We start from the raw sequence: 18,319 nt of genomic DNA, 5'->3' as shown, positions 1-18,319 counted from the left end.
GGTTACTCAAGTTCTTTTCTCGATATATAACTATTTTTTACAAGTATAATGCATTATACAGATTATGGGCTCTGGGCAGGTGCCCCTCCTGCCCAGGCCCAATACGACCTTGCTAAGATATAATACTCATTTGAGATTATGAAATCATATTTTATCATATATCAGTTAACAAGTTAACATCAAACTCAGACTGTCATCATTTTTTTTAACAAAAATGATGAATTTGGAACATATAAATAGGCATATGATCATTTTGTAATTTTTATAGTCGAACTCAACAAAGTAACTCCTTCTGATTAGAAGATTATTTTGTAACTCTTAATAGTCGAAGGATTCAACAAAATATTATACTATAATCAGAAGACTATTTGTATAATTTACCTATAAAATTAATAATCCATCAAAAATATTGTTAACTTGTTATTAAAATAACATTTGGCATTAACCAATTTACTTCAGTGATTAAAAAATCGTTATTGTTCTTAAAGGTAACATGTTCGAGCATTAATAACTGCAAAAATGATTAAACGTTCATTTTCAAATGATTTAGAGTACTCATAACATACATTATTTTATATTTATCTCTAGATTAATAATAATAATAATAATAATAAAAACATTGACGTGTAGAATTTTAAAGTGAAATGATCATATATGAATATTTAGTTATGTCATATATATATATATTTTATCTATATATATTATATTTTATATTAAGAATTAATAATTTTGAAACTTTTATAACTAATATACCCTTAAACTCAAAATTTTTAGGATGAACTATATAAATAGTCACCAAATTTTAAAAAATTTACATTTTGATCACTAAACTCTTAAAACTTACAATACAAGCACTTAACTTCTAATTTTCTTTTATTATAGTCATTGTTGTTGGCAACTGATAAAAAAGATGATGATGTGGCACGTTAAAGTCATATTATTCCAAAAAAAACCCTGTAAGTTTCTCAGACTTGAAATCGACAGCCACCGTTCCTCTTCTCAACATCATTTTTATTGTCATTCGATAGTTTCTTCAGTCGAAAAGATTATTGAGGTACACCTATTCTTATTATCTTACTTTTCGTTGGTTCAAAAATCATAGAAAACTCTTCCAATCAAAATTAAAAGCTAAAACTTTTTGATTCGTCACTATCAACTATCGGAAAAGCTTAAAACTGAACTATATTAACCTTTTAGTTAAATAGAACCTTCCCATCATTGGATTGATTTGACAATCATTTAGTTCTAGATGTTGTTGTTATGGACATTGACAAAATGAAACTGGTGATGGTGACTCATTGTTGGTTTGGTTGTGGATGGTGTTTGTGAGTCATGGTTATGGTCTTTGAGACTTAGATGAAGTGATTGTATTGAATGATTTTGCGGTCGTGGGAAGATGAAGCTCTTGAGTATGGTGGATGTTGTATTTAGAAGCAACAAGATCAGAAGAACATTAGACAATGATGATGCAGTGAAGAAGGTCGACGAATGCAAATTATGAGAAACTTAGGATTTTTTTAGAAAGAAAATGTTTTTAACATGACACAACAATATTTCTTAATAGTAGTTAAGGACAACGACGGTAAGGAAAACAAATTGAAAGTTCAATGACTATATAGTGTTTTAAAAGTTCAGTTACTGAAATGCAAGCGTTATAAGAGGTTGGTGACTATTTATATAGTTTACTCTTTACTTTTATTATTTTAAATTATTATTGATAAAAATTATATATTTTTTTCATGCTAGATTCGTAAGCTGGGCCTTGACTGCTCAAAGTTTTGGGCTTTGGGGGGGGGGGGGAGTTAACGTCTTCATTCTTTCATAATTTTCTATTCCTCAACAAGCTGATCTTCCTTAGGGTTCCATAGTCAAACTCGTTGACCCCTCCACCGGGGAGACAAGGAGATGGTGAATCAAGGTGCCAAGAAGAGAACACTCGACACATCGCCAATCTCCGGCGCCTCATCATTGCCTGCAACGTACGTACGCTCTCATCATTTACCCTATTTCTTCAAACCCTACTTTTATCAGCTGCTCACTTGTTTATTTTGTAATTAATTGGTTTTGATTAAATTAGGTTTCTCCAAGGAATTCCTTTGTGACCACATTTATGCTCAGTGTTAACTTTATGACGCACAATTAGGAAATAGAGAACTTAATGGCCATAGATGGCATTGATTCATTTGGAATTGAAGTTTCTGAATTTTGCATAAACATTCGAAATGCACCCTTGGTTCACGGGTAAATAGCTCGGCTTCACATCTCCGTGTTTGAGTTTATTGTTTATGCATTTGTCAAACCCATAAAAGTAAAAATTATAAATTACGTGGTTAGTGCGATAACTTGGTAATGTTTGGGTGATATTAAGTGCACAGACATAGTAGGTATATTAAGTGCGAGCTCGACTTGTCGGCAATGGTGATATTGTTCATCATGACAATATTCATCAACGCACTGGTGGAATATGTGGGTATGTCTTGTTCAATGTTTTATCTATTTTCACCCTAATTTCAATGTGTGGATTTGTTTTTAATTTTTCGATCTATTAAAAGATTAGGAGGAATTGCGTTAGAACAACCATTCTTAATATGTTTCCTAATTCTTTGTAAATGAGGCAATGCATGTAACAGGTGAGTACTACCTCAGGCTTTGCTAACATAGGAATAATATTACTATTAGTTTGCTTTGGCTTTATTGTTGTATGCTGTACGTCCCCAATATTAGGCTTTGCTAGCTTTGCGTCTTGATAGTGTTTTTTTTTTCCTTTTTCTATGAAAATCTGAACTCAGATTTGAGCTTTTCCAATCATTCTTGTCTTATTCTACAGGGAATCAACTGGAAAGTTGGATATTCTTAGTTTTCTTATCTGCCAATAAATTTCATTTACCTATTTATCTTGATGTTATGGTATAAAAGTAAAAATATTGTTGTTCATATCTAGGTGACGTTGACGCTGTGAATTGATTCATTAGCCTTAAAATCTGAATATTTTTCTTTTATCTGCATGTATTGAATATTCCCAACTTGAGTTGCCCGGTTTTTGCAGCTATTTCCATGATGTAATCTATATCACAAGTTTTGTGCAATTGATGTCCATCATCTCTGACAAGTTTTGGTATACATATCTTGTGGTACGTTCTATTACCTTAGTTTGCTCATTTAAAGCTCTTGTCTGATATTCCCATTCTTTGATTGCTTTTGGGATTGAAGAGCATTTTATAGTTTCTGGAGGGAGTTCATCTAATGCTTATATTCTTTTTTTTTTTTTAAAAAAAACTTGAAAAAAGAGTGAAATTTGTCAAAATATCTTGGGAAAAAATGTGAAAGAGCAAAATTTGTGGAAGAAATTTTACAATTTCATTTAAAAAGGAGAATGTAATTCTGGTATAGTGTTATGATCATGTATTTTGGATTGATAGTTCAGCTCGTTGAAGTGAGACCAAAACCTTTCATCTCATCAAAGGGAGACTGAAACCTTAGGACTCATTAAAGAGACCTAGATTTTTAGGACTTTTTATATAAATTATGTTTAGAGTTTTAATATTTCAATGTCCTTTTAAATAAGGACTAGTCTTATTACATAAAAGGAAACCGATTCTTTAATAGAAAATAAATCAAGTGAAATAAAAAATAATCTAGAAACAAAGAAATAAAATTACAACCTAAACCTTAAATTGAGAATAAGAATTAACTAATGACCTTTCCTAAAATATGTTCAGCCCATAACATATAGTAGCTGCATTCCTGCCTCTTAATCTCACCCATGTTCATTGGTTGGTTAATTAAATAACATTCATGGAGCATGGCAGATTGGCAGTGTTATTTGAAGTGAACAAATTTTAGCTTTTAATCTAGTTATCTCCCTTCTGTCAGATTTGTGCACCAATGGTAGCTGGTCTAACTGTTAGGTTGTATTGACTCCCATTACAGGAGACACACTTACCTGGAAATCATTTAATGCTAGCATCAGACCAGAAGGCTTTGACTTATTAGGGGAGGGATCATGTTCATATGAGTTTCTCCTATAACATTGATGCTCATTTCTAAGATCGATTATTTAAGTGCTTCTATTATGATGAAAAGGATTTGGTATTTGATAAACGAAATCTATTAGTCATTTTCCCGGTTTTTAGGATTTGAACTGAAAGGAATTGTAACGTAGGATCTTAACATGATACTAGTCTTTAAGAACAGCATTTGCCAATAGAAAGTTCTATGCTAATATAGATTTGTTGACAATTCTTAATTATGTGGTAGAATCTACTTTATCTCACTTAGGTGGAGAAAAAGGATATTGACATAGCATTTTGGATCTACTTGTTGCTTTTCAGATACCAGCATTTGGAGAATACAAATCTTTCCGGTTCATTAGAGGTTTTCTGTCATCAGTCTCAGAGGTATTCGATGCTTTCATATTATTATTATTTTTTATAAAAGAGATATATTGTAAACATTGTTTTCATACGATTGTGTGTGAATTAGGGAGAGGTTGAGGACGAGAAGACTCGCAAGAAAAGGGAAAAGATGGAGAAAAAGGCTTCAAGGCCCAAGTTTGTCAAGGCAAGGAATAGGTGAGTTTAACACTGAAATGAAACAAACTAAGGTCTTGGCTGAAAGTAGTTGTAAAATTTCCCATGTTGCTTTCAAAGTTTAAAAGTTAGACCATAGTTTGTATTAGTTTGAGGAAAGCATGTTGTATTTGTTAAAGTGAACATGAAGTAGTTGTGTTCCTAATGAGAAGTTTTATCTGACTTCCATAGCCTTAATTCATTTGTTTAATTTTTCTTGCAATTAGCTGGGAAATGGCAGGATAAGAAGACTGTTTTAGTTGATGCTTTGGAAACATTAATAATTGATTGCAGCCTAGTGCTATTAGGAAACTGGTAGTTAGCAAAAGTTACTTATTTGCATATGTTTTGGTATTGTTGAACATGTCATCTTGACAAGGTGAGAAAAAGTAATTCGGTTTGCAACTTAGAGGACTTGGGTTCAAGCAAGTGTGTTTGCAAGGTATGTATTATCAATTTGTTAAGAAAATTATGAACAAATACTACACTTTAATCACCCTAGACTATTAAAAAGGAAAAAAAGTTAGTTTTCATATGTTGATGCAGGTCAACATCAACATAGTCGTAGCTAAGTTTGGGTAGGAGGGGCACTTGCCCAGGGCCCAAAATTATCTATTTAGTCACTTAATTTTGTTTTGGTCACATAATTATTACTATTATTTTAAATTCATACCTAACATTATGTTTTTTTTCCTGTTTTGGTCATCTAATATTATTTTATTCTTACTCTTACAATTCAATTTTTTTTTTCAAAATTTATTATTAGAAGTCTAATTTTTATGTTTGCCCTGAGGTCACTAAAATGGGCATGTATGTCAATAGGTCTTACATACTTATATGGGGATACGTGATTTGGGCCATCCATAATGCGAATTAGACTTCCAAACACGAACGCTTCAAGTTATCCATGTGTTATAGAATAAGAGAAAAGAGTAGACACGAGAGAAGAATTTAGAGAAGATAATAGTAGAAAAGAAATTCATCATTCAATTCATAATGGAAAATGTGATTACACAGCAGTTTTATTTAGCTATAGGCTGTACAGAGAATCTAACACTGCCAGCTGGCATTCTTTGTTAACAAACTTCCTAACAGATTGGCTCTTATCCTTCTTTGGCTATTACAGGTACTGGGCCATCCGGTTGGGCCACTCCACTTTGCCTTGGACCTCCTCAGACTGCTTCAACACATCAGGTAACTTCATCTCCTTTTCTCCTCGTGCTTCAATTCCCTCTTCTAATTCAATTCCCAAATTACTCTCCAAAATCCCTAACCCTCGTTCCTCTATTCCCAATACCTCTTCGCTCCTTCGTTCCTCCTCTTCTCCTCCGATTTCTTCCTCTTCTCCTCCGACTCTAACAATACCCACCCCACGAGATGAGCCTTGTCCCCAAGGATCAAAAGCAGGGAACTGCCCTTTTAGAACCGAGTAGTCCTCCCATGTATCATTCGAGGCATCCAGATTCGTCCATCGAACCAAAAGTTGAGTTACTGGTCGATTGTGTCTATTTATTATACGTCGTCCCATAATCTTCAAGGGTTTAATACTTAACTCTCCCTCCTCATCAACTGTAGGAGGATCTGTGGCAGCAGTGGAAGAGTCCCCGATTAACTTTTTCAAGAGACTCACATGGAACACTGGGTGGAGCTTCGAGGAATTTGGTAAGTCTAATCGATAAGCCACCTCTCCAATTTTCTCCAAAATCGTATATAGACCATAATATTTGGCTGCTAACTTGAGGTTTTTTCGCAGAGCAATCGAGGTTTGCCTATAAGGCTACAGCTTCAGGTAAACCCTATCTCCCACAGTAAAAACCCTTTCTGACCTTTTTTTATCTGCCTGTTGTTTCATACGATTACTAGCCACTTCTAACTGTTGTTTTACCAATTGTCTGATTTGATCTCTACTTGTGACAATATTCTGTACTGTTTGTAATGTTGTATCAGTAGACCAAACCATAATAGGTGGTTTGTATCCATATAAAGCTTGAAAAAGAGTAAGCTTAATAGCAGTGTGATAAGTGGTATTATACCGCCACTTTGCTTGAGATAGCCATTTAGCCCATTTCTTAGGTTGATAGAAACAAAACCCCCTTAAATACTGCTCCAAACATTGATTAACTCGTTCTGTTTGACCATCTGTTTCTGGATGGTAAGCAGTGCTGAAAACTGTCTGAGTACCCAATTGCTTCATCAGTTCTTTCAAAAAGAACTGGTAAAAGTCTTATCTATGTCTGAAATAGCCATCTTAGGCTGGCCATGTAATTTGTAAACATTGTCTAAATACAATTTAGCAACATCAGTTGTTGAATAGGGATGAGAGAGGGCCAAAAAATGGCTATACTTTGTAAATTTATCCACTATAACCAAGATGCAATTCTTCTTGAATGATGTAGGCAGTCCTTCAATGAAATCCATAGTAATGACCTCCCAAGCTTGATTAGGGACAGGCAAAGGTTGTAATAAACCATGCTTAGAAATATGCTCCACTTTTATTTGTTGACAAACTGTACAACCTCTCACATAAGTAGCAACCATCTCTTTAAGTTTAGGCCAATAAAAATTAGACCTAACTCTGTAATAAGTAGCCTGTACTCCTGAATGACCACCCTGTGGAGAGTCATGTAAGGTTTGAATAATTTTCAACCTAAGACTTCCATGAGCTCCAATATAGACCCTTCCATTGTATCTAAGAACAACATTAGAAATTTTCCATTTACTGTCTGCAGTAGTATTTATAGCCAGAATTGAAATCCAATTCTGAGCTAAAGTATCACCTTGATAACTGTGCTCCACTTCCTGCACCCAAGTAGGAATTAAAACAGTCACCCCTAAAGTAAAACACTGAGCTTGATCTTCCCATCTTCTAGATAAAGCATCAACAACAACATTTAATTTCCCTTTTCTATATTGTATAGTATAGTCCAACCCTAATAGCTTTGTTAATCCCTTTTTCTGAATAGTGGTAGTCAATTTATGTTCCAACAGAAATTTTAAAGGCTCATGATCAGTTTTAATAATAAATGGTCCACTCTCCAAATAATGCCTCCATTTAGAAACAGCCAAGAGAATATCAAGATATTCTTTTTCATAAATAGACAATGCTGAATGTCTAGGGCTTAGAGCCTTACTCATATAAGCAATAGGTCTACCTTCCTGTGAAAGAACAACCCCAACACCTCCAGAACTTGCATCTGTTTCCAAATAAAAAATCTTAGAGAAATCAGGCAATGCTAAAACTGGAGTAGAACACATAGCTCTTTTAAGGTTTTCAAAAGCAATGGAAGCATCAGAATTCCAATGAAACCCCTCCTTCTTTAAGAGTTGTGTTAAAGGTCTGCTAATAATACCATAATGTCTGATAAATCTCCTGTAATACCCTGTCAATCCAAGAAATCCCCTCAAAGATTGAATGGTTTTAGGTCTTGGCCAAGTCTGCATTGCTAAAACCTTGCTAGGGTCAGTAGACACCCCTGCAGTAGAAATTATGTGACCTAAATACTCCACTTGCTGTTGTCCAAAAAAACACTTGGACAATTTTGCAAATAATTTATTAGCTTTTAAAACCTCCAAAACCATTTGCAAATGCCTCATATGATCCTGCATACTACTGCTGTAAACCAAAATATCATCAAAGAAGACCAAAACAAATTTCCTAAGGAAGGAATTAAATAAATCATTCATAAGAGCCTGAAATGTAGCAGGAGCATTAGTAAGGCCAAAATGCATCATCTTAAATTCATAATGACCTTGATGTGTTTTGAAGGCTGTCTTATAAATATCCTCTGGTCTGATTCTAATCTGCCAGTAACCAGACCTCAAATCAATCTTGGAAAAATAGACTTCCCCATGCAACTCATCCAATAAATCTTCCACTATAGGAATAGGAAATTTATCCTTGATTGTCATGCTATTTAAATGTCTATAATCCACACAAAATCTCCAAGTGTCATCATTCTTTTTAATAAGAAGGCAGGGTGATGCAAAAGGACTTTTGCTAGGCTGAATAACAGAAGAAGAAAGCATACTGGCAATCTGTTTTTCCACCTCAATCTTCTGATTATGAGGAAACTTGTAGGGTCTTAGATTAACAGGTGTAGCATTAGACTTTAAAGGAATAACATGATCATGAGTCCTCTGAGGTGGTAATCCTTCTGGTTAATCAAAAACAGTGTTGTACATGTCCAATAATTGTTGTATTTCAGTAGGAATAGGATGAAAATTTCCTGACATAGTCAATAAAACAATGTGACCCGTAATATCTGAATCCCACGCAGTCATTTTAAGTAAGGTAGCCCCAGAAATCTGCTGTAATTCTGATGAAGGCTGTTGTCCTTGAATACATATATTTTTTCCTTGATGGTCAAAACTCAAAGTCATATTATTGAAATCCATCAATATAGGGCTAAACAATTTCATCCAATCAACTCCCAATACCATATCACTACCACCCAATTTAAGCAATCTAAAATCATGTACAAACGTATGTCCCTGCATTTGCCATTCAACCTTGTTGCATCTAGCAGAACTAAATAATTGTTGGCCTTTAGCCATAGTGATGGCCAAAGGATGAGGGGTAGTAACTTGTATGCCAGCATCAGCCCACTTTGGAGTCAAAAAACTATGTGTACTCCCACTATCAATTAAGATATTCAATGATCTGCCCTAAATAGATCCTTGAATTCTCAATGTAGTATGTCCAATAGATCCCGTAATCGCATTCATAGAAATTTCTAGAGTTTCCTCTTCTGCTTGTTGAGATTGTTCTGAATCAATAGGAAAAATTTCCAAAGATGGATTTTCACAATCTTCAGTAATCATATTCAATTGTGTGTTCTTACATTGGTGACCTGGAATAAATTTATCACCACACTTGAAACAAAGATTATTATGCCTCCTGTAATCAATAATATTCTGCCTTGGATTCTGCATTGCTGTAGGTTTTGAATTAACTGGCAGTGAAGCAGGTTTAGAACTAATAATGGGGCTTGGGTAGGGTGGGGATTTAAAATTAGGCCTCAACCTTCTATTTTCAAACTCAACAGATAACTCATAAAGTTTTGCCTGTTTACATGCTTCAGACAAATTCTTAGGATCCAAAGCCTTGACCATATGTTTGATATCATCTCTTAGCCCACTAATAAAGAGTGAAACAAAAAATTCCTCAGTTAATGTGGGGTTTTGTAACAACATATGAGGTTGTAATTCCTCAAATCTTTATTGATAATCCTCAACAGACCCTTTTTGAGTCAATTTAGTAAATTCCTCCACAATATCAAAAAAGGTTCTATCACTAAATCTGTGACACAAATCAGCTTCAAACTCATGCCAAGTTACATGATGTTTTTGCATAATATACCCATCAAACCAAATTTCAGCCTTGCCTGTTAAATACATTGTAGCTACTTCCACCCTCTGCTCAACAGGAACATTACAAATAGAAAAATATTTCAGGCATTTATGAATCCATCCTCTAGGATTAACCCCTTCAAAGAAAGGCAATTCTATTTTAGGTCTATGCCACATAGTTCCTACACTGCTAAATGAACCCCCTGACCCCCTTTTTTCATCTTCTAATCCCAACATAATAGGCATAGATTCATTGTTTTCACCCATTTGATTAATAGGCTTAAAACTGTTTTTAATGGCTAAACAAGCATCAGTTTACTCTTTAATATCCCATGTTCATCCGTTTTATAAGTAAATCTAGACTTGTCATTCACCACAGTCACCACAACAGGGCTTTTCTCCTTATGTTTAGAAGTATCAGGAGATTGTACCTGGTCTCCATCAGACTGCTCTTGCTCCCCTATTCTGCCTGTCAAAATTCTAAGCAGTTCCTCAACACAGCCTTGATTAGTAGCCATTCTGGACTCTAAAGCAGTGATTATATTCTCCTGATTTTCCCACCATTTAGGTGGATCAGTTTCATCTTGGCCTTTCTTCACCAATGCAGCTAGATCCTCAATTTGTTTTTGAATCCCAGACAAATCAGTTTCTGCCATAGCTTGATTCTTCTTTGGCATACCCACTAGACTTTGCCAGAATCGAGGCTCTGATTACCAATTGTTATAGAATAAGAGAAAAGAGTAGACATGAGAGAAGAATTTAGAGAACATAGATAGTAGAAAAGAAATTCATCATTCAATTCATAATGGAAAATGTGATTACACATTAGTTTTATTTAGCTACAAGTTGTACAGAGAATCTAACACTGCCAGCTGACATTCTTTGTTAACAAACTTCCTAACAGATTGGTTCTTATCCTTCTTTGGCTATTACAGGTACTGGGCCATCCGGTTGGGCCACTCCACTTTGCCTTGGACCTCCTCAGTCTGCTTCAACCCATCAGGTAACTTCATCTCCTTTTCTCTTCGTGCTTCAATTCCCTCTTCTAATTCAATTCCCAAATTACTCTCCAAAATCCCTAACCCTCATTCCTCTCTTCCCAATTCCTCTTCGCTTCTTCGTTCCTCCTCTTCTCCTCGATTTCTTCCTCTTCTCCTCCGACTCTAACACCATGGTCGTGGAGACACCCATGGCTGTCGTTTAGCGCTTAACTACAACTATTGTGTCAGTTTTTTTTTTTTGATCATTAGACTATATATTTGATTAATTAGGTCATTAAACTATTAAAATGGTTTCAACTAAACTACTAATGGTCAACCCATTCTTTTTCATATTTTTATGAGCACAATTTAACCTCAATATAAGTTTTGAAAATGATAAAATAAATATTTAATTTGGGTTAGTGATTGAGTGTTAATTCTACATTGCTTACGCTTAGGTCCTGGGTTTGAACCCTCCCCATCCCATCCCATTCTTTTCATATTTTCATAAGTATCAACTACAAATTAACTTAAATATAATTTGTTTTTAACAAAGAATCAAATTTTATATCTGGTTCATCGATTAAGATGTGCCTAATCTGTCTCCAATACCCATGTCTGATTCCCTTTTATTCCATCTTTTTTTCATATCTTCCTAACATCAACTACATATTAACTTAAATAAAATTTAATAGTTTAATGATCTAATTGAAAAAATTCATAATTGAGTGATCAGAATAAAACTATTCGAGTAATTTATTGACTCGCAAGGAGAAACTAAGTTCGAATTTGAAAAACAATACTATTATTAAGAAGAATAGTACAAATTTCAAACATGTATCATAAAACGAACATTAAAGAAAAAATAATTAAAATTAATAAAACAGTAGTTATTTGTAATGTAAGTTTCATTAGTTTGACTGAAGCACCTGAATTCAGTTAAACAATTAATTTAGTCTTTTTTTTCAAAAGAATATTCTGCCTTCCCCCCTCTTTTATTGCATCTTCTCTATATTAGAGTACCAAGAGAGTTGGAATTACTACTGTAAAAGCTAACAGATACACTTCATTGAATTTGATTTATGAAAAATAAACAGAAAATTGAAAGGAATCGTTAAATAAATACAACAATTCAAAAAGTATAATAATAATGAAAATGGCATCCACTCTCTTAAATAGAGAATCAATTATAAATATAATCCAAATAGACCCCTGCTAAGAATTATAACCATTCATTCCCTACTTAAAGGGAACTTTCGAATAAAGGAAGAAAATCCAAACTTTTGGGAGAATATATTCAACAACATGCTTGTCAGTCGTGCAACTATTGCACTCTATCCACGTTCCAAATGCCAAACCCTAATACCTTAGGTAAGCACAGCATGGAAGAAATTGCAAAGTCCGTTCCATTGAAGGGGTAAGATTTTAAATATTGTGGTTTGCTCCTTCACATTCGAGGAGTTAGGATCCTGAAGATGATGGTTTGCTACTGTGCACTTGAGGAGGCATGATTTTAGAGATCACAATCATCCAATTTGAGGCGAAGACACCTGGGGAAATAAATGATTAGATAGTGGAACTTTGAAAAGGTAAACAGCCCCTGTAACTTTGAAAAGAACATCGTTCATCCAACTTGAAGCGATGAGATATAATTTGCTCCTCCAACTTGAGGCAATGAGACTTTCTGAAAAGAAGTATAAAATTCTCCTCTAGCTGGAGACCATGAAACTTTGGAAAATAAATTACTTCTCGGACTTTAGACAATGAAACATTTAAAAAGATAAACTGCTCCTCTAACTTAAGGTAATACAACTTTTGAAAAAGTAAACTATTCTAACTTGAGCCAATAATTTACTCCTTTTGAAACTTCATCATATTAGATATACCGTTTTCTTCACTTTGTGCACAAGCGTTTGGAAGGGTTAATAAAAAGATTTCAAGAAACTCGTCTGAATCGAACTAATTTTTTCTTACAATAAATCACAGAAATATTGATCTCTAGATCAATGGGTTAATGGAAAATATGAAGATTAGATTTTATCAAATCAAAGTAAGTAATTTATTAATTTCATAAAATAATGAGGTGGAGTTCATAGTTAGAGCTATAATGTTTTGATAGTGGATTGCCTACTTTTAGCCATATCAATAGTGTGTTAAAGATTCTGACAATTAATTAACAATCAGATGGTTTAGTGAGATGAAATATTATATTTCTCAAGTAAGATTAGGATTTTGAACCATGACGTTCATGAGTGGAGCGAACTGGATTGATATGGTCGTTCTCATAATAGGCTTCTGCAAAACTCGATTTGAATTAATCAATCAATAAATCAAATACATTTGATTAATTTAAAACTTTTTCCAACTACCAAAGTATAAACGCTTACGTATGCACCACTGACCTAAATTGTGTGAACTCAATATCCTCAATTCAAAGCTTTTTTAAAATGCACGTAGAATTTAGTGAAGAATCAGAATCCAAAACATTTAATATTACGGATTCCATCAATTGCATCCACCTCAATTTAAGGCTGCATACATTTTGGCATCCCCCAAGAGTCATATATCCCGAAATTCAAATCATTATCGGGTAACCTACAGTACCTAAGTTATTACTTTTAGTCCATTTTAGTACTCAAGTTTTATTTTTTTAGAATTATACATGATGTTTAGTTTAGGTTTTAATTTGCTGTCACGTCGTTAAAAAATTAACATAATTGTTGATGTGATATTTTTTTAAAATTTTTCAATGATAATGTGATTACTTATAGGTGACATGCAATGTTATCGCTAATTTTTTAGCAATGGTGTACCAAAATGATACTTAAACTAAACGGTAGGTACGAGTTGATGAAGAAAATTCAAAGTTTTGAGAGAATATTTCATCAACATGGATACAAGTATTGCTACTTGAATAAAAAGCTAACTTAAGATAGAATTTTAGATAGGAGTGCATATTTTGGTTGGGGTGGTAAGCATGCCTTGATGATAAGGATGATCCGGTTTTCAATTTCTTGATCATTATATGAACTTTTTTGAACAAATTTTTATTTTTGTATTATTAGATTTGGAATTAGATTTAATAACCATTTAAATAGTTTTGATGATGATATTATTTGAATCAAAAACATCTCATTGCACATAGAATTATTAACTCCATCTCGTCCTAGCAAAGCTTTTAATATGCACCTAGAGTTTGACGATGAATCAGAACCCAATACTCCGAGTAATGTTAAAGTAAACCAACCTTAGTACCGTCACAATCAATAGCAACTCGTTGCATCTAACTCAAATTAAGGGAACATACATTCGGGCATTTCCCAAGATTCATATATTACTATTTTATATTAATGATTAATTTGTGTACATCTATGGATTCAAGATTGAAAAAGAGAACGGCAATAAGAGCCAGATCAGTCCTCACTAAGCCACATCTTCTAACTGAAGGAAGAGTTTCCTTTTTGACCCAAATATGTTATTTTTTTAATTAACTATTTGTATCTAATTTATTGATTGACTAATTCAGATTGAGTTTTGCGAGTACGAGTCTCCTAATCTAGTTTGTTTCATTCACAACCAGCAAGATTCGAACATCTGATTTTACTTAAAGAATTTACCTTGTATTTACTAGATTAATAAAAAAACACATTTAGTTTATGGAAGTTAAAGAAGATCAACGAGTAGGATTTTATGTTGAGAGATCAAACTTATAAAATCTGAGGGAGGCCAAAATTATAAAATTTTAATAAAAAATAAATTTTCAATTGAAAATATAAAAAATATCCAAAATATATATAAATTGAGGTGACCGCCTCCACGGGTCTCCCTTAGTACATCGTTATCGGTAATACATAAAAATTCTAGTGGAATTACACCCTATAATTATAAAGTTCGAATTCAAATTTTAAAAAAAAAATCACTCTATTTTATTATTAAAATCATTTAATGAGTTTCCATCACAATACTCAAATATGAATAAATGGGCCAATAGCATGCAAGATGCTGCTGTATCTATCTCTCAATTCTCAAGTGCGACGAGGAATATGAACCTATTGGACAACTCCGAGAATGTGATAAGGCGCGCCCATGTTTGACGCGCACAGTGAATCTTGTGCATGTGGAGTGCGCTCGAACCCACTCCCCAAACTCCGAACGAATCTCTCAAAATCCCTCCCAATTTTCACTAATCCTCTTATTATCATATAGAGATGAATACATGATTTTACGTCAAAGGGATAAATTTATAAAATTTTAAAAAAGAGATAATCATATAAAATTTTTGAAAATAAAATTAAAATTTTAATAAAAAAATATAATATATATGAATTTTAAATTTTTAAGAGATGACTATCTCACCGTCTCCTTCAATCCATTCATGAACCTTGCCCCGCCATAGAAATTTCCATGCCTTAGGTAAAACCTCTATATAAACCCCAGTTTTCTCCCCGTCAAATCTTCAAATTTATGAAGGATTTCTGTTAGGTGACATAATAATGAAGCTAATCACAACCGGAGAACGAAGATATGCTCTTTTGCTGGCCGCCAGTGACTCGGAGTATGTGAAGAAGGCGTACGGTGGTTATTTCAACGTGTTCGTTGCTGCTTTTGGAGAAGAAGGGAGAGGTGGGACTTGTTCAGGGTTGTAGACGGAGAGTTCCCCGACATAAGCGAGCTCTACAAATACGATGGATTCGTAATCAGTGGCAGTCCCCATGACGCTTACGGGAATGACCAATGGATTCTCAAGCTTTGCTTCCTGTTGCAGACACTTGATGCCATGAAGAAGAAAGTCCTCGGCATCTGCTTCGGCCATCAGGTAAACCAAACATGTTAAATTCTAGATTTTTCATTAAAAATGATAATTAACTCCATGTTTTCCAACAGATTCTGTGCAGGTCATTGGGGGGAAAAGTTGGAAGGCATGCAGTGGATGGGATATTGGGTTGAGGAAAGTGAAAATTTTGAAAGATTTGTCGGTCCCAAGCTTCATGGAAGAGTTGGATGACATACCATCTTCACTGTCGATCATAGAATGTCACCAAGATGAAGTGTTTGAGGTCCCAATGGGAGCTGATGTGATTGCATCTTCGGACAAGACCGGGGTGGAGATATTCGTGATTAGGCAACACATTCTTGGCATTCAAGGCCACCCTGAGTACACTAAAGACATCCTGTTCGATCTCATCGATCGGCTTCTCAATAACAACTCCATTCAGGTAATCCAATTATATATATACACTATCAATACTATCTTATAATCATGTCAGATTATGTTTATTTTGTTTGTTCTTAACTTCCTCCTGGTTTCTGTTGAATATGCAGAGAGAGTTTGCTGAGAAAGCCAAATTGGGATTGGAGACGGATGAACCAGACAGAAAGAGATGGGAAAAGATATGCAGGGATTTTCTTAAGAGAGCACATCATTTCAGCTTTCCTTGATAATGGGTTTGATGGAATTTTTTCAAACGCCAAGTTTCTTGGAACAAACCCAATTGTACTATTAAAGTTTCCACACAGTGTTTGTATGCCTTTTTTTTTAATTTTATTTTCCTTTGACATGAAACAAAGTTATAAAAAGTTTTTTTTATTAAGCTAAATGTGGTTATAAAATAATATATGTTCTAAGTATTTTTACAACCATTTGACAATGAACGCTCAATCACCCTTGTAGGTGCTGGTGCTCGAACCCATAACCTCTAGGAATAACAATAATTTCATTAATCACTGACGTAAATTATTTCGTGCAAGTTATACAAAGTTTTTCACCCACATATTTATTTTATTTTATTTTTAAAAAGTAAGTTACTTCATATTAGATATTTAGGTGAATTTAGGAAAAAGTTTAAAAATATTTAATAAATAAAATAAGGGTGAAATTACCAAAATATTTATAGCATTAATAAAATATTTATAATGATTAAAAAATATAATATTATAAAAAGAAAAAAAAATAATATTATAAACAATAAAAATGAAAAAAAAATTAATTGGTCATAAGATTTATTTGTGAATTAGTTGGTGGTCGTCTATATCGCATGATATTTCTTCGTATTAATCACTCACCAACAAGATAGTCATTGTCACTATTTTCATAATCTTGACCGACATTATATCCAATATTATCGATATCAACATGTGTTGTTTGCGTTGACATTGATGAATATATATGTAGAATAACGAAAATGAAGGTATATGAATTATGCAAATAAAAAAAATGATGTCATCGATTGGACTTACTGACTTGACCATGGTGGAGGAGCAACACCTATTAAATAAGATGTGTATAAATCAAATATTGGATATGATATTATGGGTATATAATAATCTTGTGATAGATTTGACAATAATGGAACATGATATGGTAATATTGCATCAGTGTCGTCAACAATGTATGTTGTGTTGTTTCGAATTGTGCTGATAAAGATGAGCCTGAATGGTTCTCTCTTCCTCGCGATTAGTTAGAGGAAGATGACGTTACTTCGGTGGACACTTGTTCTTACGATGATGAATAGACATGGCTAGTTCCTCATCAGATAATATACGATGACAAATGTATATGTTTTTCAAGGTGGGCAACTGCCCACTTTGAAATCCGATTTTTTTTTGTTAGTTGTTTATTTTATTGATGATACCCACCTTAAAATTTTATTTGTATCTATCCATTCGAAAAATTTATATAATTACTATGTTTGTGTCCACCCTCTTACTATTTATGGATCTGCTATTGATAATATATGACTTTTTGTGTTGCATGAATATCTTATGTGATCACTCAAAATCTCCATATCAAGGATCGAAAAAATGGCGATTAGGGATACGATCATGCCGTGTTAATTGTGTTCCAACGTAGTGTAAATTGTCTTCCTATATTGCATGAATTATCTTATGTAATCACTCAATACTATCATATTCAATACGAAAAAAAAATGGCTTCCTGTGTTGTATGAACAACTATCTTTGCTTGTCTTACAACGTTGTATAAATTGTCTAAGTCGACAGTTGGTCCCAAAATAACTTTGTGAAACTAAACTGACTTAAGTAATCGATCACTCAAATGCTACTCAACAATAGCATAACAGAAAATAATCACAATCGTATGCTATACGTTTAATCAATCTCTCAACTCGAGAAACGAAAGACTAACACCGAAATCACACTCAAATGAAAAACTTGATGAAAACTATGATCATTCTGAAGAGAACATAGTGCACTACTAGTATCCATTTTCAGACAAATCCCCGTGGGGGTTTTGAACCCTTAGTGGGAGTTGAATGAAGTTCCATTGTATGGAACTCAAATTCAAAAGGACAATCTATGTTTGGGCTCTAACTTTGTTGGGTCTAGCTTTTCCATTCTCCTAAAAAAAACCCCATTTTATTTTCGGCCGAAAAGGCCAATTCTTTTGCACATTGTCAGCCTTGA

At 33.7% G+C, this 18,319-nt stretch overlaps 1 protein-coding gene and 1 pseudogene across 2 annotated transcripts; both read left to right on the top strand.

Moving 5' to 3' along the window:
* Positions 1-1,846: 1,846 nt before the first annotated feature.
* On the top strand, positions 1,847-12,644 carry LOC120150353. 2 transcript variants are annotated; one of them, XM_039163045.1, is made up of 9 exons: positions 1,847-1,979; positions 3,047-3,131; positions 4,332-4,397; positions 4,483-4,571; positions 5,695-5,762; positions 6,144-6,230; positions 6,322-6,357; positions 10,853-10,920; positions 12,363-12,644. In XM_039163045.1, exons 1-9 carry the CDS (start codon positions 1,906-1,908, stop codon positions 12,396-12,398), a joined length of 609 nt encoding a protein of 202 aa, XP_039018976.1. In that variant the 5' UTR covers positions 1,847-1,905; the 3' UTR covers positions 12,399-12,644. The 2 variants fall into 2 exon arrangements, with proteins under 2 accessions (XP_039018976.1, XP_039018975.1); XM_039163044.1 differs by lacking the exon at positions 12,363-12,644 and having other exon boundaries at positions 10,853-11,524.
* A 2,723-nt stretch (positions 12,645-15,367) lies between these two features.
* On the top strand, positions 15,368-16,488 carry LOC120150271 (annotated as a pseudogene).
* Positions 16,489-18,319: the final 1,831 nt, after the last annotated feature.

Source organism: Hibiscus syriacus, unplaced genomic scaffold (genome assembly GCF_006381635.1).
Source record: "Hibiscus syriacus cultivar Baekdansim isolate YM2019G1 unplaced genomic scaffold, ASM638163v2 tig00111022_pilon, whole genome shotgun sequence".
Lineage (NCBI taxonomy): Eukaryota > Viridiplantae > Streptophyta > Magnoliopsida > Malvales > Malvaceae > Hibiscus > Hibiscus syriacus.
This window is presented reverse-complemented; position numbering and strand designations above follow the sequence as displayed.